This window comes from Gavia stellata, chromosome Z (genome assembly GCF_030936135.1).
Source record: "Gavia stellata isolate bGavSte3 chromosome Z, bGavSte3.hap2, whole genome shotgun sequence".
NCBI lineage: Eukaryota > Metazoa > Chordata > Aves > Gaviiformes > Gaviidae > Gavia > Gavia stellata.
The window spans coordinates 55,478,346-55,488,706 of record NC_082637.1 but is presented as its reverse complement, the minus strand read 5'-3'; the positions used below and the strand labels follow the sequence as shown (position 1 = coordinate 55,488,706).

At 45.5% G+C, this 10,361-nt stretch overlaps 1 protein-coding gene across 2 annotated transcripts in view; it reads left to right on the top strand.

Annotated features, from left to right (window-relative positions):
• The first annotated feature begins 2,607 nt into the window (after positions 1-2,607).
• The window catches only part of ZNF462 (zinc finger protein 462), a 52,359-nt gene continuing 44,605 nt past the window's right edge, over positions 2,608-10,361 (top strand). Inside the window, exons 1-3 of one of the 2 annotated variants that reach the window (XM_059833894.1) lie at positions 2,608-2,827; positions 3,403-6,317; positions 9,781-9,945. In XM_059833894.1, coding sequence (XP_059689877.1) covers positions 2,608-2,827; positions 3,403-6,317; positions 9,781-9,945 — 3,300 coding nt within the window. Of the gene's footprint in view, positions 2,828-3,402; positions 8,895-9,780; positions 9,946-10,361 lie in introns of both variants that reach the window. The other variant, XM_059833893.1, reaches the window with a different exon arrangement.

Below are 10,361 nucleotides of genomic sequence, written 5' to 3'. Positions count from 1 at the left end.
GGGGGGGGGTGGTGGTGGTGGAGGGGGGGCGTGAGCGGGGAAGAGCGAGATTTGTGTGTGTGTGTGTGTGTATGTTGTTTTTCCTCTGTTCTACACAATGGAGCTTTCAGAGAACCTCTCTTAAAAGGCATAGCTACAGCCTTTGTGTGAAGGGTGTGTCTGCTGGCAGGGTTTGCTGATGCAGACAGGCTGGCTGGTGATTAACAAAGGTCATTAGACTTTGGAATCTGGCAGGGGAGTGGGGTTATGCGTCTTCTGCGCCAAGCAGGAGGGCTCCGCAGGGACAGGGCAGGCTGGAGGCCCCCTGCCTGCCTCCCCCCCTCACCCCCCCGGGAGGCTCAGCTGTGTGTTGCCTCTGCCTGTAGGACAGCTTGGACCAGTGTCGTGATGCTGTAATGCTCTGTTTCTGGAACGAAGCGTCCCATTTGTAAGCCGTGGGACAGGGGAACCAACCCTAGGAGATGCTTGCGGGCGATCTGCACAGGGAGGGAAGGTGCGGCTTGGGCAGAGCAGGGGGACAGCAACGACATGACTTGGGGGGCAAGTCATGCAGGAGAAGAGGAGATACGTTCTGGGGATGCTGATTTTTCAAGCATCACCCAAGGAGAAGGAGGACAAAAAGGGGAAAAAAAAGAAAAAGCCTGGTGTGCTTGAGATGGAGCTGAGATAAGTGAGGCCATGTTGTGCACGGGCGAGAAGCTCTGAGCCTCTGAGTGCAGGAGTTGTCTGAGCTAAAATGGCTGCTCCCAAAGCTCAGAGGACTAGGGCAGCTTAGTGAGTCTTAAAGCTTCGGTGACGCAGGGGCTCATATCTCTTGAAAGTGTGATAAACACATTCAGCAGAGCTGTGGCTTGTTTGGCTGAGATGAAAGGACTAAGCTTGGGGGATGGGTAGTGAAAACTGGATGATCTGCTTTTCTGTGAAGTGCTCTAAATGCAGGAATCGTCTGCTTCATGGAAAAATTTGTTTTCAGGTCTAATGGACTGTGCTAAAGGAGACGTGGGGTGGGGCTTCACTCACTGCTGTAATTTGATCCAGAGCAGATAGCAACCTCTTCCACACAATTTGGTCTGGTGCTTGCACATAAAAGCTTGAGTATCTCGATTATTGTAACTTTGTTAGCTGAAAAGAAGCTGGTGCAGCGTTCATTTTCTTTATTGGTGGTGGGAGGGAGTGAGGGGAGAGAAAGGACACAGTGCAGCCTGCAAACTAATGTAGGTAAATATGGAGAGCCTCTATACCCCGACTGTCCAGAATTTGACTTGCTAGAAGTTTATTTTAGCAGGCTATCAGAAGAAGCATTCTTTCATATAAAATCCTGATGCAGTACCCTCTCTTGTTTCTCTGTCCTCATGTTTTGGAGCTTTCTCCTTGCTGTGGAAGTAGTTTCATACTCAACATACAAAAAACACATGGAATTTTCTGTGCTTTGGGCTGCCTTTGTGTCTTGCACCTCTGAAACGTCCAGTTTATCATCCTTTCCCAGTGCAGCACATGGAAGCTTAAAGAAGTAATTCTTGTATTAACACAGGAAGGTTGCTCTTGTGCCTGAGTACTGCACAGGGTAGGAGGGTCTAAGGCTTTTGTCTTGTTTGTGCTTTGTGTCTTCTCTCCATGGCGGTGCGGAAACATCCCGTTCTCTATTGCAGGATTAATTGGTCACAAGCTGAACCACCATACTTCATATTACCGTACCTTATGTTGCTTTGTACTTCAGGGTATGCAGGGCTTCTTGATAAATCAAGGAAGTCATGATATCTCTGAGTCTTTTTAACTCCTGTTTCCATAGCACTTTTGCAGTATTCCTATTCCCGTTGCTGTCCCTCTTCCTCCAGCCCTCTCCATCCCCCAGATTGCTAATGCACAAAGATCATGTCCCCAGAATAGGCTAAAATGAAACTGTAAACATTTTAACAAAGAATGGAGATGCCCTTACAAAGCTTGGTGGAAGTAGGGCAGAGCAAAGAATTCTACCTTGGGTTCACGTAGCTGCATCTCATCTTGCAGTTATGTCTAGGTTTTCCACCAACATCAGGACGGATAGGGCATTGAGAAGAAAGGCAAGTTTCTTCCAGTGAAGGCTTTTGATCTATGGTAGTGAAACAGGCAGGACTTGGCAACTTCCAGGAAGGTTAGAGTGGGTCTCATGAAGGCAGAATCCACTGTCTTCTGATTGTAAATTTCAATGCATGACTAGGAGTAATGTACTGTTTCTCTAGCGTATCCGTTGTAGTCTTTGAACAAGACAAACTTCTGAACAACAGCCCTATCCTGTGTAATGGAAAAGCCAAGAGGACAAAGTCCATTGAATCAATAGTCACTTGTCAGAAAGTTGACTGATTTGTGTTGACTCAGCAACTTGTGAGCTACCTAGATAGGACTTCATGTGAATCTGAATTGATGCTTCTTAATATGGTAAGCAAAGGTTGAGTTTTATGCCACGGGATTTGCGGAATCTCTGGAAATGACTGAGTCGTCATAAGCTTGGTATTACCTATTTTCAGGATTCGTTACAATGGCACTGCTGTAAAACATATCTCTTTCTTCTTCTCTCCTTCCCCTGTTTTTCTTGCAGAATTTTCTAATGTAAAAGGTCATCCCTGAACCATGGAGGTGCTGCAGTGTGATGGCTGTGATTTTCGAGCTCCATCTTATGAAGACTTGAAAGCTCACATTCAGGATGTTCACACTGCTTTTCTGCAGCCAACTGATGTCTCTGAGGAAAGTCCTAGCCAGCCAAGGTCCGGTTCCATGAATGCTAGCAACCAGACTGAGGTTGAATTTTCTTCTGTAAAGGATGAATTTACAATTGCAGATGAAATAGCAGGTAAATCTCAACTCTAAGATTGATCTCAACTTTAAGATCTCAGCTCTAACCCCCTATTTTACACGTGGCTTATTTCAGTGTGTTTTAGTTTCTACTTTGAAGGCGATTTAAAAAACTTGCATTACCTTAGATGTCTAGCTTCAGCCATATTGGTTCTGACCACAGCTTTTTTTGTAAATGCAAACATGGACGAGGATTTTATTTCCCAGTAGCTTTTCATGTATTTCTTCATATTGCTTTTTGGTTTTCAGATTTTCATGGTTGTTCTTTGCTACCATGAACCACCTCAAAATTTTGAACTTTATTAGAGTACTAGCTTTTTTTTTTCCCCAAAGAAGATTATTTTATCCCAAACTGTACATCACGGTCATATATGTAGAGACTATGCATAATGGTCATTTTTCTGGCCATTGCCAGATAAGTAGAATTCACCATAAGTTAGTGAGAGAATCCTGGTCTGATTATTATCTATTCAGGATGTGGTTGCATTCTTACGCATACAGGGTGTGGGTGGAGAAAAAGACTCTTTTATTTGATTTTATTTATTTATATATACACCTTAATTCTCATTTTAGGGCAAAATGCAACAAGTCAGATGGGGACTGGAAGTTACTATAGCCAGAGCCAGACTTTCTATGGTCAGCACATGGCTCCAAATCCTAAACCAACCAACAAGTTTTTCCAGTGCAAGTTCTGTGTGCGTTACTTCCGTTCCAAAAACCTCCTCATAGAGCACACACGCAAGGTTCATGGAGCACAGGCTGGGGGGAGCTCAGTGGGGCCACCAACTGCTAGTTCCCTAAATTACAACATCATGATGCATGAAGGGTTTGGCAAAGTTTTCAGTTGCCAGTTCTGCACCTACAAGTCACCCAGGCGCGCGAGGATTATTAAGCACCAGAAAATGTATCACAAAAACAACCTGAAAGAGAGTTCAACTCCTCCTACTGCTGCCGCTTCTATGTCTGAATCAACGTCTGCTTCTGTGCCAGTGCAGGAACCCTGCAAGGAGCTGCCTGCAGAGGTGGTGGAGCGGAGCATTTTGGAATCCATGGTCAAGCCCCTGACAAAGTCTAGGGGTAACTTTTGCTGTGAATGGTGCAGCTACCAGACACCTCGAAGGGAGCGCTGGTGTGACCACATGATGAAGAAGCACCGCAGCATGGTAAAAATACTGTCAAGCCTGAGGCAGCAACAAGATGGAACCGGTGCACCTGATGTACAGAGTAAGAGTGCCCAGAATGCCTCTCCAAACTCTAATTATATCTCCATGAATACAACAGGACGTGAGATGTCAAATGCTAACGTCTCAAACTTCAGGAGCTCTATGGGCAATTCCCTTATCAGGCCCAACTCTTCTACATCTTCCAAGTTTTCTTCTGTGTCTTACCCTCAAATGAAGCCTAAGTCACCTCACAACTCGGGCATGGTTAATTTGTCTGACAGATCCCGCTATGGAATTGCTGATATGACGAATTCTTCTGCTGACCTGGAAACAAGCAGTATGCTAAATGACTCCAGTTCGGATGAAGAGCTAAATGAAATGGACAGCGAGAATGGCTTGAACTCCATGGATCACCAGACCTCAGGAATGTCTGCAGAGCAGCTGATGGGATCTGATGGCAACAAACTATTGGAAACAAAGGGGATTCCCTTTAGAAGGTATATGAATAGGTTCCAGTGTCCTTTTTGCCCTTTCCTGACGATGCACCGCCGAAGCATTTCCCGTCACATTGAGAACATCCACCTGTCTGGGAAGACAGCTGTGTACAAGTGTGATGAATGCCCTTTCACCTGCAAGAGTTCATTAAAGCTTGGTGCCCACAAGCAATGTCACACAGGAACAACATCAGACTGGGACACTATCAACTCTCAGACTGAAAGCATCGCCTCTTCTTTGAACGACAGCACAGTGTCTTACGAGAGTGGAAATACAAATGGTAGGAAGTCAGCTGGGATGATGGAACCAGTGCAGCCACAGCAGCAACAGCAACAACAGCAGTCACCCCAGCCCCCCTCACAGCATCCATACAAATGCACAATGTGCAACTATTCCACCACAACTTTGAAAGGCCTCAGAGTTCATCAGCAGCACAAGCATTCGTTCTGTGACAACTTGCCAAAATATGATGGACCACCATCAAACACAACACAAGAGAGCGAGGCAGATGCTCACCCTTCTGCCAGCACAGTGAAGAAGAGCCAGACCTCCATCCTTGGGCTCTCATCTAAAAATAACTTTGTTGCAAAGGCCCCTCGGAAGGTGTCAAATGACTTCCCTTTAGATCTCTCTCCAGTGAAAAAGAGAACTAGAATTGATGAAATAGCGAGCAACCTTCAGAGCAAAATCAACCAAAACAAACAGCAAGAAGATGCTGTGATTAACGTAGAGGATGATGAGGAAGAGGAGGAGGACAATGAAGTGGAGATAGAAGTGGAGTTAGACAGAGAAGAAGAGCAAACAGAACCAATGATCGAGGTTTCCAGTTCTTACGCACCCCAGCAAATGTGGGGCAGAGAGGCTAATGATTCCCAGAAGGAGACAAACTTCAGAAGCATGCAGCATGACTACAATTCCACCAATGGAGCAGAGATTGAGCTCACTTTATCTGAAGATGAGGAAGACTATTATTCTTCTGTCAGCATGAAGGACCATCAGAGCCCTAATGCCTCTGTTCTGGGGAGCCAGTCAAACATGTATGGCACCGATCAGAATAACGAGAATTCAGAGTTTAATGACTCTGGCAGGCTTTACTATTGCAAACACTGTGATTTCAGCAACAAGTCTGCCAGGAGTGTTAGCACCCACTACCAGCGAATGCATCCCTATATTAAATTCAGCTTTAGATATATCCTGGATCCCAATGATCACAGTGCAGTATACCGATGTCTTGAGTGTTACATTGACTACACAAACTTTGAAGACCTGCAGCAGCATTATGGAGAGCATCATCCTGAAGCTATGAATGTACTGAACTTTGATCATTCTGATCTGATCTACCGCTGCCGCTTCTGCTCTTACACAAGCCCGAATGTTAGAAGCCTGATGCCACATTACCAAAGAATGCATCCCACAGTGAAAATTAACAATGCAATGATATTTTCAAGCTACGTTGTTGAGCAGCAAGAAGGGCTGAACACAGAGTCTCAGACACTGAGAGAGATCTTGAATTCTGCTCCAAAAACTATGGCAACCTCCACCCCCGTGGCTCGCGGGGCTGGTGTGCCAGCTGGTTTTAACAAAAGTGCCGCCAAGAGTTTTAGTCCTGAATGTGAAAATCAGAAGGAACCTTCAGTCAATACTGTCGTTGTTTATGACTGTGACGTGTGTTCATTTGCAAGCCCTAACATGCATTCGGTTCTGGTGCATTACCAGAAAAAGCACCCTGAAGAAAAAGCATCGTATTTCAGAATTCAGAAGACCATGCGTGTAGTCTCTGTTGACAGGGGCTCTGCCCTGGCTCAGATGTCTTTTGAGTTGGGGACGCCCGTCTCCCCAAAATTGTCCAACTTGGCTTCTCAACCTCCACCTCCGCCACCGCCCCCCCCAGACCTCGCTACTGAACTCTACTATTGCAAACACTGTTCATACAGCAACCGCTCAGTTGTGGGAGTGCTTGTCCACTACCAGAAAAGGCACCCAGAGATAAAGGTCACTGCCAAATATATCAGACAGGCACCCCCCACCGCGGCGATGATGAGGGCTGGTGAGTTGCCACCTGGTATTCAGAGGCCACCAGTGTCAATGCAGCAGTTGAGCCGTGGTGGATCTGAGACCTCTGTGAACCCTCCTGAGAATGAGATGTTCTTCTGCCAACACTGTGATTATGGAAATAGGACTGTGAAAGGTGTGCTCATTCATTATCAAAAGAAGCATCGTGACTTCAAAGCTAACGCAGATGTGATTAGGCAGCATACAGCGACCATTAGAAGTCTTTGCGATCGCAGCCAGAAGAAATCCACTGGCAGCTTGCCTGGTCACACCTCCAGCACCGAACGGGACAAATCAAAGCTGAGAGCCCTCAAATGCAGGCAGTGTAGCTACACATCACCTTACTTCTATGCGTTGAGGAAGCATATTAAGAAAGACCACCCAAATCTGAAGGCCACAGTCACATCCATTCTTAGATGGGCATTTTTGGATGGCTTGATAGAAGCTGGTTATCACTGTGAATGGTGCATTTATTCACACACAGAGCCAAGTGGTTTGCTTGTGCATTACCAAAGGAGACATCCCGAGCATTATGTTGACTACACATATATGGCAACTAAACTCTGGGCAGGTCCTGATCCTTCCCCTCCTGCCCTAGTGATGCCAACAGAGATAAAGACCTATAAATGCAGAGACTGCATTTTTGAAGCATCTTCTATTTGGGATATTACTAATCACTACCAAGCATTTCACCCTTGGGCTATGAATGGAGATGAATCTGTGTTGTTAGATATCATTAAGGAGAAAGATGCTGCTGAGAAATCCATCCCGCAGACTGATGAAGCTGGGGCCAGGATGGATTCTGAAGACCAGATAACAACATCACAGTTGGATCACGATGCAGAGTGTGCAGAGGATCCCAGCCTTTCCCAGGAGAAAGCTGTCCAGCTGGCTTCTGCAAACCCTGCCATCTCCTCCACTCCGTATCAGTGTACAGTTTGCCAGTCTGAGTACAACAACTTGCATGGCCTCCTGACACATTATGGCAAAAAGCATCCTGGCATGAAAGTGAAAGCTGCAGACTTTGCTCAGGATATAGACATTAACCCAGGGGCTGTATATAAGTGCAGACATTGCCCATACATTAATACACGTATTCATGGCGTTCTCACACACTACCAGAAACGGCACCCATCAGTAAAGGTCACTGCTGAAGACTTTGTGCATGATGTGGAGCAGTCAAATGATATTGCTCAGAATGATGTGGAAGAGACAAGTAGGATTTTCAAGCAAGGCTATGGTGCTTATCGGTGCAAACTCTGCCCTTACACCCATGGAACACTTGAGAAGCTGAAAATTCACTATGAGAAATACCACAATCAACCTGAATTTGATGTTTTTGCCCAGTCACCACCAAAGATGTCTGCTTCCGTGGAGCCAGACATGGTGACTGAGATCAAGGCCTCCCCAGAAATTGCTGCTGAGGATGTTGGAGAAGTCTCTGTGCCAGCACCTCATTTCTCCAGTTCTCATTTAGTGTCTCACACAGTTTTCCGGTGTCAGCTCTGCAAATACTTCTGTTCCACCCGGAAGGGGATAGCTAGGCACTACCGCATCAAACATAACAATGTCCGGGCACAGCCAGAGGGCAAGAACAACCTCTTCAAATGTGCTTTGTGTTCATACACCAACCCTATCCGCAAAGGGCTTGCGGCACACTACCAGAAAAGACATGACATTGATGCTTACTACACTCACTGCTTAGCAGCCTCCAGGACAGTAAGCGACAAACCCAATAAAGTGATCATTCCATCTCCTCCCAAGGATGACAGTCCTCAGTTAAGTGAGGAGCTGAGGAGGGCTGTAGAGAAGAAGAAATGCTCGCTTTGTTCCTTCCAGTCCTTCAGCAAAAAGGGTATCGTGTCCCACTACATGAAGCGTCACCCTGGTGTTTTCCCCAAGAAGCAGCATGCGAGCAAGCTGGGTGGTTACTTCACTGCCGTGTATGCTGATGAACATGAAAAGCCAACTCCAGCCGAGGAAAGGAATGACTTTGAAAAGCCTGAGGTGGAGACTGAGACTCAGGAAATTGAGTGGCTTCCCTTCAGGTGCATAAAATGTTTCAAGCTGTCTTTCAGCACAGCAGAGCTGCTGTGCATGCATTACACTGACCACCACAGCAAGGATTTGAAGAGGGACTTTACCATACTGGGAAGTGGCACCCGCTCTCAGAACCCTGTCTACCAGTGCAAGCACTGTGATACGAAATTGCATAGCACGGCCGAGCTGACCGCACACTTGAATGGTCACAACGAGGAATTCCAGAAGCGTGCCAAACGTCAGGAGAGGAGGAAGCAGCTTTTGAGCAAGCAGAAATATGCAGATGGTGCTTTTGCAGATTTCAAACAAGAGAGGGTAAGGATTTGTGTGTCTGGTCTCTTTCCCTGCTCCCCGCTCCCTGCCATGGAGCCCACTAATGCCCACTTGCATGTTCTGTTTGACAGCCAAATGACCACAGGCTAATGAATGACTCAGCATCCCAGTGAGCTCCATAAGTCAATTGCACATTCTGCTTATAATTTCCTCATCCATCCTCCACATCTCTCTAGGTTCTGTAGGAAGCCCTGCTCCTTCCTACTGCTTCCTTCAGTATTTTCTTTATCTTATTTCCTTCCTCCCACCCTTCTGGAAGGCCATCTGTATCTGACAGTTACTTGTTCTTTTGTGGCAAGGCTGCCTGTACTTTGTTGCAGATTCTTTACAAAATGCCCCATCCCCCTCTTCAGTGTATCTCTGAATAACACAGCAGTTTCCTTCTCAACCTTCTCTCTCTTTCAGTACTTTCTCTGATTAAGCACTCAATATTAACATGACACGAATCTGTCTGGTGACTGAAGCTGTGGGCAAGTGCCTGATAAGCAGAAGACCAAATTGTGCTCCTTTTCTTGCCCACTTACCCCCTTCCTTCTGCTTCAGGTTGAAATATGCTTGCTGTGGAAAAGCTCCACACAGCTCTTGGGGAAGTCATGGTGTCTTGAAATAGCACAGTTTCGGGCCAAACTGAATGGTCTTCTAGAGGACCACTGTTATGCAGAAACTGAAGGTTTCTCCTGCACAGATGTCTTGTCCACTTATTCTGGAGGCATTAATAGACGTCAACAAAAATTGACCTTGCAGTTCTGCAAAACAGGACATGTGTACATCCAGCATAATTACCCTTCAGGTGTAAAATCTGGTCTGTGTTCCTAAAAATGAGGTAACAAAGCATACTTAAGTGATTTATGCTTGTGTACTCAAACAGGCTTTTGGACACTTGGAAGATGTTTCAAAACTTAAGGAGAGGAAGGTGGTTGGCTACAAATGCAAATTTTGCGTGGAAGTCCATCCAACACTTCGAGCCATCTGTAATCACCTCCGCAAGCATGTCCAGTATGGGAACGTCTCTTCCGTGTCAGCTACAGTAAAGGTAAGAGTTTTAAAAAGGTGACTGAAGGTGACTGCAATTTCTTGCATTGTTTAAAATAAAGGACTTGTTGAAAACCTATGGAGGGTTCTTGTGAAATTGAATGGGTTTTGAACTGGGTATTCTAGTTCAGCATGATGTTTTAATTTAACACTAAGTTTCTGAAGTGCATTTGTTTTATTTTAAGATGTTTTAACTTTTTTTCACTCTTGATCCAGGGGCACGAAGACTATTTAATTCTCATTTCTTCTCAGCCACAAAGGAGTTGATGTCGTTGATGACCGAAAGACTTGGTTTATGAGCAGAAGGCTTTCTCTCAGCTATTCTGGGCTACTTTTCTGCTTAGTTAAACCCTGAAAGAGCTGCTTGTTTTCTTTTTTCTTTTTTTTCTTTATTTTTAATTTTTTTTTTTTTTTTTT